The sequence below is a fragment of the Opisthocomus hoazin genome, chromosome 7 (genome assembly GCF_030867145.1).
Source record: "Opisthocomus hoazin isolate bOpiHoa1 chromosome 7, bOpiHoa1.hap1, whole genome shotgun sequence".
NCBI lineage: Eukaryota > Metazoa > Chordata > Aves > Opisthocomiformes > Opisthocomidae > Opisthocomus > Opisthocomus hoazin.
In genome coordinates, this window is record NC_134420.1 from 33,629,068 (window position 1) to 33,649,839 (window position 20,772).

At 43.8% G+C, this 20,772-nt stretch overlaps 1 protein-coding gene across 9 annotated transcripts in view; it reads left to right on the forward strand.

The window, feature by feature from the left end:
* Positions 1–20,772, forward strand: part of DPF3 (double PHD fingers 3) — a 191,656-nt gene that overhangs the window by 51,816 nt on the left and 119,068 nt on the right. For all 9 annotated transcript variants that reach the window (XR_012764520.1, XR_012764521.1, XR_012764522.1 and 6 more), the window contains exon 2: positions 19,053–19,213. Coding sequence is in view for 5 of the 9 variants with exons in the window: in XM_075426127.1 (XP_075282242.1) it covers positions 19,053–19,213 (161 nt within the window). In the remaining 4 variants the exon portion in view is untranslated. The remainder of the gene's footprint in view (positions 1–19,052; positions 19,214–20,772) is intronic.

A 20,772-nucleotide genomic window follows, 5' to 3' on the forward strand; every position in this document is an offset into this window, starting at 1 on the left:
ATATTTCTTCTATATTCCGGGTTACCTTTTTTAAAGAAATAAGAAGGCCAAAGGAGTGATCCCCATGGGTCCTGACATCTGCTGCAGTCATTCTTACTGACTCAGAGGAGACCTAGGGAAGGAGAGGGAACATTCTGGTTGCAGTCTCTCGTTGTTTCTCTTTTGTGGGCCCCCACCCTGCACCCTCCTGGGCCTGCAATCCACTAACTAGCTCCTCCTGACTCCAGCTGTCATTTTTGCTTTTTATCTGCTCCTCTCTCAAAGAACCAAATGTCATCTCTTGTTGTTCCCTTAGCTGGGGTCAGAGACTCCTTTACGTGCTTTACACTGATCAAGGATTTGTAACTGGGAACGAGAGCGGTAATCAACTGCATGGTTGGGGAAGGGGAAAGATTAAATCTGAGAATTGCCAGTGATGGCCCCACGTGAAGAACAGCAGCTAGCAAAACACATGCTATCATTATGCTCTTCTGATTATTTTATTCCCTTAGTGACAATAAAATGCTATCTGTAGCAGAATGGTAGGACAAAGTCCATCCTTGTTTAGTCCTGTGTTATTCAGTGGATTTTTCAGTGGGGTAGAATTGGGAAAATTTAGATTTACAGTAAGGAGGGACTCATATTTTCAGACTCTTTTCCTGGAAGATTTCAAGCAAGGGAGAAGGCAAATTCAAGATATGTTTGTGTTCTAAACTGAGGACCCATTTTTGTTCAAAAAAGGGCAGCCATTTTTATTTCCAGTCTTGGCTCTATAGCTACGGGTAGGTCATTGGAGGGTGTAATGGGATGACTTATGCTGTGTCCTGACACTTCCACTTTGTCAGCCAGTTTTGAGGCATGCTGGCTGAATAAAAGCGGGGACAGGAAGGGTTGCTGGTGTTGCTTCAGTCTCTGCCCATGCTTTATTTTTCTGGTTTCTTCAAGACAGAATCAAGCTCCAGGGACTGCAACAGATTGCACACTGTGAAGTTTCATAGTCAAACCTAGGAAGGCAAAACAGTTAACAATCAGGCTAAATGATGAGAATTACCTTTGGATTGATTAATTACTTTAATTTTAGTCGCCTCAGCTGTGTCCTTCAATATGCTCTTTTAAGTCTCGTCAGTCCTGCTAAAACATCTTCTGTTGTTACAGAGCTGTGGGAAGAACAGTACAAAGTGTCCTGGTTCTCCTTTTGCACTGATGGAAGTCAAAAGTGCTCTGAAGTATGCAGGAACTGAGTCAGCCCACTTCCAGAAAAGTATTTTCTTCACCAGCGAAAAACAGGCTGTTTAATTCGTTTAATTAAGGGAGACCTGGCTGGTGGAGAAAAATGTTTCACTGAACTCAAATTGCCAACTTTTGCTAAGGTGTGTGTTAGGGACTAACATGCTGGTGTCATTCTGTGTTTATTCTCTAGGCATTTGGTAGTGATTTTATTAACGCTTTCAAAAGCTGTTACTTTCTGAGCGACCTCAGCTCCTAGAAGCCAGGGGCTGCATGAAAATTTCAGTTTTATAGCTGAAATTTCCTGCTCTGCTGACTGTAGAAATACCTACATCTAAAATAATCTACCAATTCAGAAACAGGACCTAACTCCTGATTTTTTGAGTAGTTTGATTTGGAGACACTGCAAGTACCAGGTGCAGGTGATAGCTGGAATACAGGAAGAAAGGTGAGAATATCAGGATAAAAAAAGACTTCTCTACCATAAGTCCGGGGTTAAGCTTCTTCAACTTGGACTTCAGCCCCTTTCTGCTTGTTTTTTCCAGTTAAAATAGGAGATGTGCCTGAATCTCAACTTAAAGTTGGAACCTATTGGTAAAGTTTCAGTCAAATACCACACTGTGAAGCTCCTGAATCTGAGGAGATGTGGAGCTGTGCCTGACCTGACTTTTCCTGCTTCCCTCCACTAAGATGTTTCGGCTCTAGCACTTGGAATGGGCCTTTATAAACAGTTTTGAGGTCTGATCATTCCATGTATGCATTGTGATGTGAAAAGAAGGATGGATAGGAGTCGTCCTCGGTCCCAGAGATGCTTGTCGACTGTCTTCTTGGTCTCTGTCTTTCTCTGTAGCATGGGTTATGGATTGCCTCCTGCGACCATCTAAGCATATTCGTCCCATGAATCGCTTGGAATTGTGCATGCCCTGGAACACTGGTGATGCCCTTTTTTCTCTTTCTGGGGCAGATTATAGTACTTGAGAGTTCTAATCCTTTTTACTGTAGATCTTAAGGTTTTTTTCGAATACTGAGAATTTGTACCCAGTTTTTTGTGGACCTCTATGTGCTAAGTACCTTGTACATTCTTTTCTGGGGTTGCTGGAGACTGGGCTCCATCTTTCAGTTTGTAGTTTCCAGTCCTTTGTTGTTCAAAGACACACAGTCCCTGCTTTGTGCTGGTCCATTTACTGCTCCCTTTTCACTCTTTTCTTGCCATCTTTCCTTCCTTATTCAAATTTGTCATTGCCAATTGTATTGCTGTTTTGTTCAGTGGGAACCATGATTAACAGTTTCCCCACTGGACTGATTTGGATTGACACCCATCTTTTCAATCCAGCAGTCTTTGAACAAATCCCTCAGTATATAGGCAAATACCAACACTGAAGCTGTGGCCTCATTCTTCTTCCATCTTGTGCAGTCTTTTTACCTTAGCAAAGTGAGTGTAAAATACTAGGAGAAATCAGAATGGAGTGCTCAGTCTATGCAAGCTTTAATGGTAACCAAGTGTACAATCACATGGGGAAATGACGTTTCTGAAGTTCAGATTTGGGCTGTAAATCCAGACTGAAGTTAAAACGTAATTTGTTGTAATTTACCTGTCGCTGCAATAGTAAATGTTTTAGAAAATCAAGTTATATTTTTTTTCTGCCTCCACCTTTTTTCTGTGCTGTTGCTGTACTCAAATACATTGACAGTTGCAATCACATGGAAAGATATTATTACAGTAGGCAGTTTGGTCCTTCAGGACATAACATAAACATGTGCCTCAAGTGACTATAGAGCGTACTGCCCTGAAGGAGGAAGATAATTTCAGAAACCAAGTACTATATTTTTTACTGCCATCTTCAGAAGACTGACAGCTCTCTAAAAAGTGGGTATTGCTAGAACTTGGTCCTCTTCTTTCTGCAGAACTATGTGTTCTGGGATTCTTCTCCAGCATTTTATCAAGATTTTCTCTTTTATGTAGGTAGAAGTAGTAGAAAACTGACATGCAAACAAACCTAAGCAAAAGCACACAGCATGAAGATTCTGAAAAGTTTCAGATTTTGGATATTAAAAACAATCTCCAAAACATGTCAGCATATAGTAAATTATAACCATACCTGCTATCACCTCAAATTCTCTAGGAATTTTTGCCACAGATGCTTGCCAGATGCTGCAGCAGTTTCCAGCTGTTTCTCCACTTCTGAATGCACCAGGCAAAACTGAGAAACCTCATCACCTGATGGACAAACTTTTAAAGGGTAAAACGGAGTAGGAACTGCTTAGTGGGAACAGACAGAACTTCATCTAAGATGATGCTGACTGAAGACATAGATGCCAGCTCTTTATCAGCTGGCTTCATACTGAAGGTTGATTTTCCTTTAGCATGCTCTGTACTTACACTTCCCCTCCTTCCTTCAGTCTTTTGGCTTGCTAGACCAAAAGAGGGAGTGTGAGAAAGCAAGCCATGAACTTATCATTCATAGAAGTGTATAATTTTCTTATAATTGAACCTCTTTCTGGCAACAAGTCACAGGGAAGGTAAGAGATCCACCAGCTCTTCATGGCCCCCACGAGAAGAACAACCCAGAAGGGATCATATCTAAACACATAAGATGTGAAATAAACACCAGCATTCTTTGCGTTCAAAAACCAAACATGAGTTCCTATAGCTCCTCCAAAGTAAAATATTCAAAAAGTCATGCATAGCAGCCTTATAAACAAGAATCTCCGTGTCGCAGCGATTCATTTGTAAGTATATGCAATCTGTCTGTGAACAGACAACACTATAGACCAGTGATAGTCAAACCTGAAAAGTTTGGTTCTTGAACGGACCGAGAGGAAGCGACATAATCACCAGGGTGTGGTAACTTGATACTGTCTTTTGATGCTTTGTCATCACTGTTGCATATTGATGGTAAGCTGTGAGCACATGCCTTAGTGCAGTGTCAGATCACCACACTATGATTAGTTTGCAGAACTCTGCAATTGTGTTTTCTTCCTGACTGCTGGTGAAAAGAGTTGCTTCCCATCTCTCCATCTTTCTGCCTCTCTCTTTGACTACATCAAAGAATAAAGAACAATCTTAAGTGCTTTGAAATATTGGCTAAGCCTTTTTGTTTGTTGAGCAAACAAAGGCTCTGATTAAGCCTACAGATTCCTCCAGAACTCAGTTGTGATGTTAGAAGGGACTGAAGTTGAGCATTGTTGAGCTATGTAATACATTAGATTATTTTCTGACTGCTGAGAAAATGTCCTGTGTGTCACTGAGTGACATGGTGCTATCTCCTAGTCTTTCTCTTTATGCTGAGAAAGATTCAGTGTGTAACTTTAGGGTATGTTACACAAAAGCACCAAAGAAAGACTCTCTGAAGGGCTTTTCTCTCACAACTCTCACCAAAGATGATGGGATTTTTTAGTATTCAGGGCATATGGCTTGCGATTCGCTTTGGGGAGAAGAGCAGAGAGTGATTGAAGAGAAAGGAGATCATCATTCTGTTGTGCATGTGATAGAGCCAACAATGTTTCTGTCAAATAGTAGTGGTTCCTATGCTAACCATGCAGGAGAATACCCAAATGAGGGCAAAGGAGACATTTTACCTACCTGCTTTGTGCTCAGTAGCAACTACACTAAGGTGATCCATCTGTTTGTGATGGTCCTCAGGAGCAGAAGATTTCCATACCCTCCTTATGTTGCGACCTTTTTGCAGTTCCTTCCATTTTCCTCCCTTCTCAATTCCTGCCAGTGCAGGGACTCTTCCCTTCCTGCTTCCATTGCCTTGGAGCTGTTTTGCTTCTCCTGATGAATGTCAAGTGCCTTGGGCCTTCAGTCCTAATGGATGGGGGCTAAGACTTGGATCTACACCTGAGACAGAGTGGAGCCAGCAAAGATGGGTTATTTTAAATTGTGTGGTGACAATCCTTTTCCCCCCCCTCCCTTTTTGTTCCCAGAGGATTGCTGGGGAAGTTTGTTGTGCCAAATGCTTGGAATGTGGGCTTTCTCCTCTTGCTCCCCCTTCGAAACAGAAAGAGAAAACTTTATGCTGTGAATTGTGTAAATTGGGGAACATAAATCCAAACTGTGGTGCATCATTGCTGGGCCTAGGCACCTGTTGAAGTTTAAGGGAGGAAGAGCAGCTTTTTCTTGCCCTTCTGTCTTATGCTCTCCCAATGTCGAAGTCTTTCTTGTGGGACAGTGCTGTTCAGATGGGAGTATGGGAATGCTGGGGACAGTGTGTGCCTTGGTCCAAAGTTCTCACAGGTCTGAAAGCAGTATGAGACTCCTTTAAAATAATGCAGCCAGAGTGAGGCATGAATTTTCTCCCAGGCCAAAGTCGGTTGTGTTGTTAGTGTAGGAGAAAGAGAGAGAGATTCCTCTGGGTACCTGTCAGAAGTGGATGCAAGGCCATTTGAGGAAAATCCATGCTGCAACAGAGATTTGATGGTCTGTGTGCCCTGACCACGCATTTCTGGACTGGTGACAGGGTCCTGTGTAAGATGTTATATGACTTTTTACTGCTTGTGTCAGGCCTGATACTTTCTCAGAATTTCACGATGAAGTATTTCCTTATTATTACTGACTGTCTGAAGAGATGTCTCATTACATCCAGAATAGAAAATAAGAATCCTGCTCTTTGTCTCAGCCATAGCACTGGGAATAAATTGATGTCCATAAGTTTGTACAGGATGTAATGGAGTCCCTTACACAAAAAGCCAACCTGGGAGGGCCTTGATCAGAGTATGAATGGAAGTGTAATAACCCCCTGAGTGTGATAACGTATACTTTAGCCGAGTTGGACAAGTTCATCTGAAATGGCTCTGGCGTGAATGCCAAAAGCAGAAGTTTCTCTTTGGCACTAATGTTTCAAGAAGCACAGCAATTCACATAGTGGAAGAAAGGTAGATTGGGAGGGTAACAGGAAGAGACCTTAAATAGAGGGCCCTGCGAGTTCTAGAATTTGTTAAAACCAATACTGACTGGCTCAGAGGTCTGCTGCAATAAAATAATAGAACTTACTCTCAGGTAAAAATGCTTCTCATGGTGGTGCAAGACCAGCATTCATCCTTCCGTTCTGGATAATATAACATTACTATAGGAGGTATTTTAACCTGCTGGTAATATTTTACTGCCTTTGCGCACAAGCTCATCAATGTTTGTGTAGCGTTAAGTATAAAAACTCTTATCAACTTCACCAGCCCTTGCTGATGCAGCACTGGATGTCTGGGAAGAATCACTTGCTTTTGGTTTGAGAGATGGGATGAAAGGTTAGAGGGGGTGGATGGCGATTGCATGAGCAATGCAGGTCAGGTTACTGGTGGATTCCTCTTGCAAGATAAGTGAGAGCCCTCTGAAAGGTAATTATTGGGAAGCATAAATTCCTGAGATATAACCTGTCCAAGAAGAAATACTGACAGGAGCAGAGGCCATGTGTTAAAGGCTAGCCATTACTCCAGGGCAATGGGCTAACCTCTCTCTCGTTTTTTCTGTAACCTCTCCTTGCTCTGACAGTTGACTCCCTTAGTTGTTTTCCTTCAGTTACTTGTCAGTCTTTTCCTGGTCCTGTTTATAGACCATTGTGATGCTCGTCTCCATTCTGTGCTAGCTGGGGTGCAGACAAGTGGAGACTCAGTATGCAGTTTAGTTCCATGTCCAATTTCTTGTTTAGTCATTGGCTTTGCTTGTCATTGTCGCTGCAGTGTTCAGGTAGCTTTTACAGCACATCTGGAAAAAAGAAAGGTTGCTCTTGTATGTCTATAACTGATTTTTGTATAGAAGAGCTTTCAGGGATGACATGGAGTCAGCTTTGCCTCTGAATAAAGAAAATTGCTGGACTGCAGTTGAGGAAGGAGGTCTTGAAGAGCAAGAAAATAAATTTCAGAAGAAAAAATGGAGCAAAACTGGGAAAAAAGAGAAGTGCCTTCTTGTGCTCTATGGCTTTGTTATGCAAACTCTCTGTGTCTCATCTGTAAGGTAGAGATAATGATAGCTACCCAGCTCCTGTTTCTACTGGTTGATTGATTAATGACTGTCTCATGATCCCTAGATTACAGTTTTGTGACCTACAGCTTTAACTGCTGCAGTGATATAACATCCCAGAAAGCCAATGGACGTAATATGTTAGCTCTACCTAGTTCCAGCTAGGAAAACATGATAAACTGACCTGAACAGGCTTGCCCACGTGTACCTGCTTCTAAGACCTCATTCTAAAAGTACACTGAAACATGCGCTCTCTGTCCAGCTGCTATGTCTGTTCAGCAAGATGTTCAAGTATCTGCTCAACTTTGAATTGAAGGAGATCTACACACTCGGTGAGGTGCTTTGCTAACTGGGGCCTGATGCTTGGTCGCAGACAGGGTTTCATCATGAGTCTGAACACTTCAGTGAACACATAGGGCCAAAGATGGGTCTGAGATCTGCCCTAGCATGATTGGAATATATGTTAAACAACTGGAATCTTTAAGAATAGTGAGACTTTCCAAAAGAGGAAGTTGTTTGAGCAGAAGAGAGGATCTTTATTGTGCAGTGATATCGCAGCAACACACTTCTGCAAGCTTTGCTAATTGCTAAGTGAATTACAAGGCTTTTCTATTTGCTTTAACTGTTCTACAGTAGCAACCACCTCAGTCTGATACTTGAGTTAAGGTGGTGCTGAGAACAGGAGGCAAGTTGGAAGAAAAATACGTGCAAGGAAAGTTGGTGTATAGGGGAACAACCATCAGATATTTGAGTTTCTGAAAGCTAGTTGTGGCAAGTGCTTTTTCTTGACTTTGTCAAACAGTTCCTCTTATATGCTGCGTAAGTTTCTAGAAAAATAAGGGCACAGGTGTTTGAAACATCATTCCTCAGAGTTAAAGTAATACGTGTATTTGCAATGAGGATTTTCTCTGCTCCTATGGGATGTGCTCCAAGTGCAGAAGATCCTGTGCCTAGACCTTTGAGTTAGTTCAAGTGTGGTCTCAACACAGAGTATTCTTTATGCTGAGGGAGCTGTGAGATGTTGTGTTGGAGGACACAGTGCATCTGTTTCACCTCTTACTTCTAACTTCTGCTGTTCCTTTTTGAGGCGTAATGATGATACTTCAGCAGAGGAATGCCCGTAATCTGCCCTACTTCCATTTGTGGGCAGAACTGAGGGAAGGAGGTGAGAAAAAGAAATTTAATTCACAGTCCTCTCGGGAATTCCCCTATGTAGCATGAGTCAAGTATATCCCTGCTGTATGTCTGTTGAGGTCAGTAGATTTATACAAGTAACAGAATGATTGTTCCTGTGTATTCAAGAGAAATAATAACTCAAAGAAACATAATGTTAATTATCTAGGCTTAAGATGACTTTGTAGAGAACAGAAAATATGATTTCCCATTGTAAGTGTTTTGTGTGGTTAATAATTATTGACTGGGTAGAGTGGATTTTTGTGTTTTCTTACATAGGTATTCTATTTGTCATACATATTGTGACTGAGGAACTGAAAGCGCTACCCATTCAAGATTAGTAATTTTATCTTTAAAGTGTTGGCTATGGCTGATTTTTTTCCAAGGCTGACCTCAGAGGCAAAGTAAACTCTAATAATTATGTGGTTTTATTCTAGATCTATATAAATCTCTGCTTTGCTACTTGTGTGATTGTTTTCACCTGAGCAAAATGGATTGTTTCCTGTAGTGGGATTTCCTTTGCAGCAGGAGATAGAAGGTTCCTACAAAAGAGGCAAGTCAGCAGAAAAACGTGAGCTCACTAACTCTTTTGAGTCAAAGGATGGCAAGTACCTAAAATATTAATGTAATTACAGTTCTGTGTGGTGAAGAAGCTTGCCTGCCACTTGGGAACATTTCTACTACTCTTTTACTTGCATGTTTATTTCAATCTATGCTAAATTCTGCCATCTGGATTGGATGACACTGTATATTTGTCTACTAAATAACTACACAAGGTCCAGGGGAAATCCCAGCCTGGGAACTTCCAAGAGGGCTAACAGAGGTCATTCAAACTGGGACCATGCTGTAGAGCTTGGACAGTTGCAACTCTGACATGGCTAAAAGTATGCAAAACCCTCATGCTCTTTCCTGTCGTCTCACTGCCTGTTGAGATCTGTTGGAGACACATGGCTTCGTGAAAGATGAGATACATAGAGACACATGAAAAGGAATGTTTATGTCAGCTTAGCTGATGTCATTTGGGCTGATGATGCAACTCTGGTTGTAGGGAAAAACTCCTTCCATTTGTGTATGCTGTGTCTCCTGGGAGGGCTGTGCTGACTGGGTGACATAGCAGTTGCCACTGATGGTGTGGACAGGCGTTTTCCTACTGCAAACAAACAAATGTGCTACTTGACTAACCCAAGCTGCTTGTATTGCTAGAGACTACCTCTGGTGGCAGAAGGGCTCTTGTGAGCTGTCCCTCAGCTCCTCCAGGCAATGCTGGCTGGGTTTGCCCAAACAGGTCGAATGACCTGGCCTGAAGTGGATCAGGTGCACTCGCACAAGTGTTGCTACTGTCAGGAGGTGTGTGAGCAGTAGGCCATAGGAGACAAGCAGCGAAATGCAGCAGGGTAGGAGGGGATGGGTGATATATTTAGCCTGCACAGCTAGAGCTAGAAGAGCATGTCTGTTTATGGTCTGAGCATCTTCTAGTACAGACAGTACCTAAAGTAACGCACACGATTTATTAGTGAGGTAAGCGTAGAGTGTTACCTGTGTTCTGCAGGGAAACTGCTAAAGCTGCAACAGAAGTCACGGCAGAGTCTTTTGTAGAAGTCTGGTGTGCTGGCTTCCCAATGCCAGCTCGGGCGACAGATTACTTTTTGTACTGATCTACCTTTCTCCTGGATATAGGAGTGCAAAAGATAGGTCCACTGTGGGAAATCAGGACTGAGGGAGTTGAATAGATAGACATAAACTTTGTCTTTGACTACATCTGGCCCCTAAGGCTATGACTGCACCAAGCCAAACAGACTTCTGGTGACCCTAAGCCCCAGCAGCTTGAGATGCTTCTTTAAAAAACCCTCATGGATGTTGTCATGTCCAGTCTAATGTTGTTGCTGAAGTTTTCATTAGTTCGTTCCTTTAGTAATTGGAGAAAATTTTTGACCTTTTGGGGGAGGTTAGGACCAAGCTGAATTCTGACTGCTGTCTTCAGATACAAAAGAGGGCTAGGTTACTACCTTTTGCACCTGTTGTTCTTTTAATTGGATGGTGCTGCATCTCTTTAAAACAGAAACCCTGGCCTGAGAAAGAATAGATGCTCTGAGATATCCCCAAGGAGTCTACCTCTGAGATTAACCTAATTGGTCACTGTGCTGAGTCCAATAGAAGTTGTGTGTAACGTCTGCCTGTGGAAACACCTTAGACAGCGTGGTGTGTGGCATGGAAACTGCTGCTGTTACCTCTCCATGGAAATGCAGGAAAAGTAAGAGGAGAAGTGGGCAAATTACCCCAAGCACCATAGTGCAATTGTTCACAGTCCAGTGTATTTGAATGGGGGCGAGTAATTAGTCTTCAGAAATACCTCATCTAAACACACATGATCTTGTACCATACACAGATACTCTTTGTATCTAGCCAAAACCTCTGTATGTTAACTGCCGAGTAAGGTGGGCGTAGTGATCCCCCGTTTTTGGCTTTGGGAGCTGGGAACACTGCTGCAGGCCTTGCGCAGGGCCATGCGCAGCTGCCTGAAGAGGAACACCTCCAGCTCTGGTCCTTCCTGCACAAAGGTGGCAGCAGCCTTTAACCCTGAAAGACAGATTTGGCCTGCAGGCTGCTGTCAGCAAATGACCCTGACGTACCACACTCTTCTTGGCAGTGTTAACTTCTGCTGCTGTTTCTTTCCTTGAAGTGGAAATGCTGGCAGAGCTCTCATACTTCCACAATACTTGTGAGGGTGGGGCTAATCATATCAGTTTTCCCCAAATTCTAAGCTATGCCTACCTTTTGTCATTTTTCTTCAGAGACAGATTTTTTGCATGAGATGATACCTGTAGTTTCACACTGGATTAAATTACAGCCTGTTTCCAGAGTAGTGAAGAATTTAGCTCACTCTGTGAGGCCACGTTCTCTGTTATGATTCAGCATCACACCATGATTCAAGCAGTGAGAAGCCTGTCGATTCTGGCCATGAATAGCCAGAGGGGATTTCCAACCCACCAGGGGAAGTCTGCTGATAAATACCTGGCAAAAGGGGATTCTTTTGCCCTTCTACACCTAGGGATGGGCTAGTGCTGGGTGCTTGGAGGAGGATGGTGGAAAGTATCACCTTGCTTTTTCACTGGTCTAGGATTCAACCTATACTCGTAGCTCAGGACATCTCCTTGGCTGCTGTAACTTCTGGGCTTTGCCAGTGCTGACTCAGGAACTTGTCATCATCTCTCTGATGGCTCCTAATATCTTGCACCACATACAGTCTATGCACCTGGCACAGCACTTTTAAACAAATGCTTGAAAGCTTGTCTGTTTTGACCTGCTGTATGAGTTTTTCCAAGGAAAGGCATTAAGTCTCGTTGCAAGCCTTTCCTTTCATTTACCCTTTGATCACTGCTGCTCTAGCAACACTTGTCTCGTCACTGTGCTTGGAAGTGTATACTGCTTTGTGGTCTGATTTGTGTACTCTACTGCTGAAACAGTTCTGCTAGCCATTTTTTTCTCTGACTCCCATACTGGGGAAAGTTATACAAACCTCTTTTTGTGCATCAGGTGAAATTACTCAATATGTATAGAAATTAAACAAATGTCTCAATGACTCTCGCTCTTGGAGAGTCTTAGAGAGTCAAGGATAGACATGTGTTTGTGGGTCTTTATAAAGCTGCCAAGTTTATGTTAAAAAACTGAAAGCCCAGAAAGTTTGAGTCATTCTGAAGTCCATCTGGAAATCCTGTTTTGCCTTTGCTCACGTTCACACCCCTTGCATCATTTGAAGATGTCATGCAGGAACAGACGTAACTGACCATTACGAGAAAACTGAATCTGCAAATTCCTGCACTTTCTGACTTGCCCTCGGAGTTTGTGGTAGGATTTCTAGCAATCTGTAATGCTTCACCTAATATCAGGAAAGCTATTCTGTATTTCTGTTGAGCCTTGTTATCCTACCTCTCTGCAGTTGCAAAGGGTGTATGATTGTAGCATTTAGGAGCTGCATGTAGACTAGAAGTTCCAGAGAGTACAGTCAAAGGAGAGGCCCAGCCAGTCCTTTGTTGTTTAATGCTTAACAGTGGCCTAATACTCTTGAATATGTTATATCTTCTTTTGCTTCGATCTTTTGAGGAATGTTGTGTTAGGATCCTGCAGCATAATGTGAGCATGAGCAGAGCAGAATACTTTATCTCTTCCAGGACGTTGCCCTGGACCTGGGGGTCTGCTGTCTGGAGGTGCTGCAGGAGTCTGGTGATACTGGGCTCTGTTAAGCACAGGTTTCCAGTTGCATCTGCTGTTCTGGGTCTAGAAAGGAGAAGCAGCTGTTCAAGCAGCTTGAACTTAGCCCACTGTGCCGTTTGTGAAAACCAGTGATGTTTCAGAGTGCGTGAGGAAAAGGAATGAAGACTACTGATTTCTTTTGGCTTGGTTTGTGGTAGGGTAGGTAACACAGTTTTGCAACTAGCTCTGGCTTCGTTGCTTATGTAGTCTAAGGTAAGAGAGTCGTAGCAGGCCAGCACAGATGTGAAAAACACACATGAGCATGGCCAGACCACTACATGAAAAGAGAATTAGCTGACTGGAGAGAGAGAGAGGGGGAGGGAATGGAGGAGACAGAGAGAGGAAGGCCCTTTTGATGACTGTGTCTATTAGATTGTCCACATTAGTGTCTGTCTTTAAACAATGTTAGCTCATAGTTTGTAATGTTTCTCACTTCCAGCCAGGCTTGCTACTATCTCTTCTGACTTCAGCCTCTGACAGCCGTGCTACCGTTGCTTTCAACATTGAGCGATCTGGGAGAGTGCCGTCTGCATGAGGGGGAAAAGATATATGAAGCTGCATGTTATCAACGTAATGGCTGGCATTGCTGCCCATATACTTCATCATATTCCCTGGAGGTTTTGCATAGATATTAAAATGGAAGTGGTGGAAGAATTGAGCCCTGTGGCATTCTTCATGTCAAGGCTCATGGAGAGGAGGAGCAGCTGCGTGTCAGAGGCCTTCTAGGATCTGCTGGAAAGGAACGAGTTTAGCCAGCTCAGTGCAGTTCTCTCAGTGCTTGCCAAGAGATGCGGTTGGTCAAGCAGTACCTCTTGGTCTGCAGTGTTGCAGGCAGCTGATTCATAGCTCAGGCAGCATCTGCATGATTTCTTAGTCTCTATCCATCTTTGTGAGAAGGCCCAAGACCCCACTGGTGTTTCATTTCCAGGCTTCTTCATGGATGTCTCCAAAGGGAGAGTGCTGAGTATCTTCTGAAGCCGCGTTGCATCATTTGCTTCCCACTATTTCTCAGATCTTGCCCAGTTTGAAACTGGATGGCAGTGCTGCTAAAGAACAATTTCTCATTTAAAATGACTTTTTCAGTTGTTGTCAGTGTTTGTCATGGTATCAAATGATTAAGACTAGAGGATAAAAGTATAGTAAATAAAAACTCCAAGGTCTTGAGAAGAGCAAGTCCCACATTTTTGATCAAGGCTGGGGACCATTGCAAACTTCAAAAGGAAAAGTCTGTTGCTTTCTGTTATGTGATTAGTCATTTCTTTCTGTGCTATCAGCTTTTTACTTGCCTAGTCATGTAGTGAGCATGGCTTTAGACGGAAATGACTAGAAAGGGGCCTGGCGTCAGGAACTAGAGACAGTCTGGATTCATACTCAGAGGATCTGGTGGAAATTAAAGAGCTGCACTTAGGACTGGTTCTTTGTTATACAAGTCTTCCAGGGGTGATGTGGGCCTGTAATCATGGTTGAGCTTGGCTGGTTATATGTCTTCAGTGAGTGCTGTCCTCTAGATACTAACCTGAAGTGTGATAGGCACTGCAGGAGGGGTGCGCTAGGTTCTCCCCATTTTGTAGCTTTTGTAAAAGGTGTAGTGCACTTGAATAACTGTGACTTTGCAGGATTGGCTGGAAAGGGGTGGTGGAGAGCTGCTCCACTGCTTTCAGGGTCCATCAGGATTCCTCACCAGCAGAGAAGCAGAAGTCCTGAAGCAGCTGGAGTGAAGCCAGACTCTTGGTCCTTCTTGCTAATTTACAAGCTTATAAGCCAGGCCAGTTCTTGTTGTTTTTTATTCATTTAAGGCTTGCCTAGACAGAGGAGTCATGGCACTAGGTACTGTACAGAGAAGTAGTAAGTCGGAGTCTGCTCAGAAATCCTATGGTCTAGTTAGAGCAGGCAGGCAGAGGTTGAGAGAAGGGAAGCATTGTTCTTCACTGACTTTTGTGTTAGCTGACCTAAATCCATGATAGAAAACCTCTGTCTCTTATGCTTAAGGGGTCAATGACCCCCTGAAAATAATGGGGTCTGGTCCTGCATCCTGGTGCATGCTCTCACGCCGGTGACTACCTACAAGGCTGCACTGAACAGCAGCAGCCTGAGGTTGCTGTCCCGGGACCCACGGGGCTGGTGGTGCTTTCAGAGGGCTCACCTGCCCGTTCACGCGTCCCTTCCGCTGCTCCAAGCCTGCTGGTTAGTTTCAGGCCCACCCTTTTCCACCAAAAGAGAGCCCCTAACTCCTACCGGACATACACCCCTCCTATGCGGCCTTGCAGAAGATTGTAATAGCATAGGTTGTTCTTTTCCAAGCCGGGGAGCTTTTATTAGTCAGCCAGAGCTGGGTTATTTTGGTGTCCTCAGGCTGGGATGTGAATGCAAAGCCTGCGCGTGTGCCAGCAGTGTCACCGGCCTGCCTGTCCCAAGCGTCTGGGATTTCACCTGTGGCCCTGTGCTGGGGGGCTGTGTGCTTTTCGCAGGGTGCTGACAGCTTTATTCTGTATTTCCAGTTGTGCTGCTTTCAGTATGATTTGCCTTCCTTCCCCAGCAGTTCGTGTCTGCTCCTTGAGTTTTTTTCCCCAGCATCTTTGAAATTACGCATATGCTGATGATTTTGTGTCATTAATATCATGTGTGTCATTAATATCAATCTAGACAAGTCTCTGCGACCTTTCACTGCTGTGTCCAAAGGGAAGAATCGACCCTTGCAGTCAGTCACAGCACAGCGCTGACTCACGCATACTTTTCATAAAAATAATGCAGAAATTCCCCATAGTTTTTACAGATATTTTTTTAGGAGATGAAGTGTAAGTCTTCCATAGCAACACAACTTGAGAAAATTATGAAGCATGTAACATCAGATAATTAATCTTTCTGACAGACGATACACTTTTTATTATTAATATTGCCCGTTTATATTTTTCTCTTGGTGTATCTCACTTGCTTTTAAGCGAGTCTTTTAAGTCAGCCGGTCTGTTTGAGTTTCATTTGAGCTCATGTACTCTCTAGTCTTATTCCCGCCCTTGTCTGCTCTCCAGGTCCGTGGCAAACCTTCTGGGAGAGGGCTGGGATTTGTCCCACCTCAGTGACTCCACAGCGATGAGCACAATAAGACTGTACTTTCCCTTTTTTTGCCTCGCTTCTAATAATATTTTCTGGTTTTCCTGCGTAAGATAAAATATGCTGTATTTGGATATGTAGCACTGAAAACAAAGAAAAAAAAATCTCTAAGTTTAAAATGCCTAAAAAATAACTAACTGAAATTTGGAACAAGTCAGAGTCACTCCAGTGAAGACTAAGGGTAAAACAAAACAGCCAACCACCCAAAAGTAATTTCAAGGAAGCTGTTTTCCGCCGAGATATGACTTTCATAAGAAAATATTGTTTCTTTATTTTCCTATATTTAATTATTTGTCACTTTAAAAAAAATTCTATTAATAATCAGGGCAAGCCCTCAAGGTCCCAATATCTGAATACCTTTCCAGTGAATACTTAGGGGCTGGGGTTTTTGGTCATACTTGCTGTAGTGGAGCCAAGGCAAGGTTTCTTGAAGTATGGAGGTGACTGAATGCTTCTCTAAAATTATTATTTTTCTTTAAGGCAAAAGATGCATGTTTAAAATCTTTGAAATAAATGTAATGAAACAGCTAGACTACAAGCTTGTGTCAAGAGCGAATTTGACCCATTAACTTGGTAGCTTCTCTGCCATTATGACCTTGAAAACCTCTTCCTCCCTTAGAAAAATCTGAAATTTAATATACCACCCGACTTGACTGTTTCATTTAAAGTGAAATATTTACCATTCTAAGATTTATAGTTATTTTTGATCTTAGCAGAAGGAGGAAACTGAGATAATCTCCAGCCAGATCCTATATCTGTGTTGCTGTGACATACCGTTTTTTTTAATATGGATGCTTTGTGATATGTATATTCTAATGACTGGAATAACTTTTAGCATAAAGAAAACCTATGCAGTGGTGGCAGTTTGGTGTCTCACAGCTGTGCTCTTCCTTCCGGTAAACTCCTTGGAGGTCATGAGCATCCCTGGCTTAATATAGGGGGAACCCGACACAGCTCTGTGGAAGCTCATGTGTTTGGGGAAAGACCTGTTAATCTTTGATCACCTGGAGTCTCCTTGTTACTGACTTTAATTACACAAGTGTACAACTTTAATTACAGCTTTTAATAAGCTTTTATTTCTTCTTAGTCACGTTCTTTGTATAGTACTGCAGCTTATCTTTTCCTTTCTCCTCTGCTCCCCTTCCCTCCTCCCTTTTATGGAGAGAGGGGTTTGAGGTCATCGTGGGGGATTAGGTGCCCGGAGGGATCCTGCTGTAGGCGCTCTGCTCACAGCTCTGCCCTCCCCTCGCTTGTGCAGTCCAGAGAGCTCTCTCCTTTAGCTGCCCTGCAAAGATCCCTGCACCAGCTGCTGCCCAGGAGCTGGTGGCCAGCGGTCGGGGGGCACAGGGCTGTGAGGTACCAGAATCACATGGACATTCACTGCTGCATGAAACCGCTGGACAACCCTTAGAAAGGCTCTGTAGCCAAAGGACGTGCTGACTCCTGTGTGCAGTTGCTGCTTGTGGAGGACTGCTCTCCCTCCTCTCCCTTGGGCACACTCCGAAACGTGGCAGCTGAAGTCAGAGTGGCAGAGGGCAGCAGGAGGCTGGTGGGCTGCAGGATCCAGCCACGGTGCTTATTCTACATCCAGGAGCTCAGCATGCTGGATACCCTCTGCTCATTAGAGAAATGACCTGCTGGAAGCTTTGTGGGAGACTTGCGACTTGTAATTGTAAATAATTGAGATATGGCTTAAAACAAGCACAAGGAAATGCTTTTTTTCATGTGAATCATATTTCATCTGTGGAGCTCCCTGCCCCACAATGTGTTAGGTATGAAAAAGATGAGTGTGTTGAAGAGCTGGTTGGATAAATTCATGGAAGAAAGATTCGTCAAGGTCTGTTAAACGTAATATCCCCACCGTTGGATAACCTGAGACTTGGGGAAGTTAAGTTCTGATGATCAGAAGTTACAGGGCGGAACTAGAGGTGCTTCCCTCTGTATTTGCCCTGCTCTTATACTCTTCCCTGAGCCTCTGCTGTTGGCCCCTGTCAGCAAGAGGATATTGGGCCAGTACAGCCCAGGGGACAAGAGTATGGTTTCCATGGAAGTCATAATGTGCAACCGAGGAGTGACTTAAACGACATGAGTCAGGAAAAAGACACAAATGGTAAACCAGAGCAATTTGCACTGATTTGACATTCAGAGGTATGCAAAAGGAGTATACATTTAAAATGCCATATGTGCATATGGAGGAGGGTAGCGGGGAAAACAACTAGTAGACAGGAAAGGGAGCCTCTTTTTTATTTCTGTGTGTGCATTCCTTTGGTTCCCTTGCTGTGCATGCTATACTCTTTTTGCACACTAAGGCATATCGGAGTCAGATCACATTTTGCCATGTATCACTCTACTCGTATTTTCTAATGAACTTACCCCTAATAAGTAGCTTATTCATGTCATGACTGAATTTCACCTTGACAATAGATCAAGAATGAGGTGCAGCAGTGTGGCCCGCCTACTTTGCAATGCTCCAGTGTGACAGCTGCTTTATGTCCTCAGGGTAGCTCTACTTCGATGCTTTTCCCTGTTTAGAAAAATTTGGAGGGAGGATTTTGGTAATTTCCAGGAGGCAGAGTTTTTAAACCTTTCTCAAGGGAAGACGAAGATTCTACAGAGTTTTTGAACAAATAGTTATTTATGAAATAAGTGACATCATTGTCTTTAGAACTGTTCCTCCCACTGGGCTCCAGAGGAAAGCCACGTTTGCCATGCTGGATTTTACCGGTCGCTGTTGTAGCCTGCTGTTGGTGCCTCAGGCTTGACTGTGGAAAACTCTGGAAGGGCTATGACAAAGTGTCTAGTCTGACTGTTGCAGACATGGCCCTAGTTGTTAAGGGGTGTGTGTTCGTGCCTCAGAAGCAAACAATATGAGGACTATGTTCTTTGCTCTTATGGGCTCTCAGACACCAGAAATGCCGGAGTGAAGTTCTTCTAAACTTGGCCGACTTTCTGGTTGCTCAAAATATACTGCAGGAGTTGTCGTAACACAGGATTGAAGTGACTAGTTTGCTGAATTGGCTGGACAAACTATAGGGGAAGAGAAATAATAGGATGAGGTCACCGTGGTGTATGTGTTGCCGGGTCCAGGGTCATGGGCCAGTGTGGTTGCATCATTTGCTCATTCAGTAGTGATGCCACTACTGAAAAGATCTCTTTTCAGTTCATAGAGTCTGATCTTTTGGTGGCACTTTCTGCATGATCCGCTTTAGCATCGTCTCATGTCAGCTAACTTTGCACATGTTCAGGGAAAGTTTTTCTGCTTGTCCATTTTTAGACCATCCTTATGTCCCCTTTTTCCTAGTCTTGTTTAAGGGGGCAGTGCAATCGTTCTTATTCTCTGTCCTGTCTCTTTTGACAGACTCGGGGACCAGTTCTACAAAGAAGCAATTGAGCATTGTCGCAGCTACAACTCTCGGCTGTGTGCCGAGCGAAGTGTCCGCCTTCCCTTCCTGGATTCGCAAACTGGGGTAGCTCAGAACAACTGCTACATCTGGATGGAGAAGAGGCACAGGGGACCAGGTTGGTAGCATGGTGTCTGTGTATGCATGTGCATGTATGGAGGGCTGGCCACTGAGCCCTCGTGGGGTTTAATTAATAGGAGCTCAAACTTGCTACAGGCCACACAGAAGAGAAGCTGCCTAAACCTCTGTGCCTGCAGGGGATTTCCTTTGGTAACTGCAGAGAGCTCATCCTAATTATTTTCTCTCTACCCAAAGAAGTTCCTGACATGGTAATTTCTAAGGCTGCATCTTTGTAGCTCTTTTGATGCTGTTGATCCCAGTCTGTACCAGAAGACACAAGGCCCTGCTCTAAGCAGAACTGGAATTATATTCAGGGTGGAGAGGTGGAGGTGGGAGTTTCTCAGATGAGTGCTGAAAATAAGGAATTATATTGGAAAGGGTATAGAGCTGAGGTAAAATACAGGAGAGTCAATTTATTGGAATGAACATTGTTCTGATGGTTAGAAATATACCTATAGCTCACAGTTCTGCTTTGGACAAGTTACTTGGATGTCAGTTGTGGAGCAGCAGTTTCCCCAGGTGCAGAAAGAAGTTGGTCTACGTCCTTAAAGAGCTTTGGCTAATGCCTGTTCCAAAGCTCAGTGAAGCTCAAGGGAAAAGAGCGCCTTTATTTTTGTAGACTTTGGTTGGTGTTTCCTTTGTTAGAGTAAATCCATCTGAAATCCTTCTTTGAAAGGCCAAGGACAGTCACCAGTTCCAAGACTGGAGATGTTACTCAGGCAGAAGTCCTCCTGAATACCAGTGGGAATTTTGCTGGAGTATAGGTCAGTATCTGACCCACCATTAGCTCAGGTAAAAGATTTTTTGACAGCACCAAACTGGGTTTCTATTGTTTTGGGTTTTTTTCAGTGCAGACTGGAGAATCCAGGCAGGGAGGGGGCTAGGGTGAGTGCGCACCAGAAGCACGACATGCACATGTTTGCATATACACTTGACAATTCCTGTAAACCATATTGAATCATCAAATCATAGAATGGTAAGGGTTGGAAGGGACCTTAAAGATCATCTGCTTCCAACCCCCCTGCCATGAGTAGGGACATCTTCCACTAGACCAGGTTGCTCAGAGCTCCATCCAACCTGGCCTTGAACACTTCCAGGGAGGGGGCAGCCACAGCTTCTCTGAGCAACCTGTGCCAGTGTTTCACCACCATCATGGTGAAGAATTTCTTCCTAATATCTGATCTAAATCTGCTCTCTTTCAGTTTAAAGCCATTCCCCCTCATCCTATCACTACACACCCTTGTGAAAAGTCCCTCTCCATCCTTCCTGCAGTCTCCCTTCAGGTACTGGAAGGCTGCTATAAGGTCACCCCAGAGCCTTCTCTTCTCCAGACTGAACAGCCCCAACTGTCTCAGCCTGTCCTCGTAGGAGAGATACTCCAGCCCTCTGACCATCTTCGTGGCCCTCCTCTGGACCCGCTCCAACACATCCATGTCCTTCTTATGCTGGGGGCCCCAGAGCTGGATGCAGTACTCCAGGTGGGGTCTCACGAGAGCGGAGTAAAGGGTCATAAACCCCCAAACCTCCAGATCTGGAATTATGGGAAGGTGCAGCCTG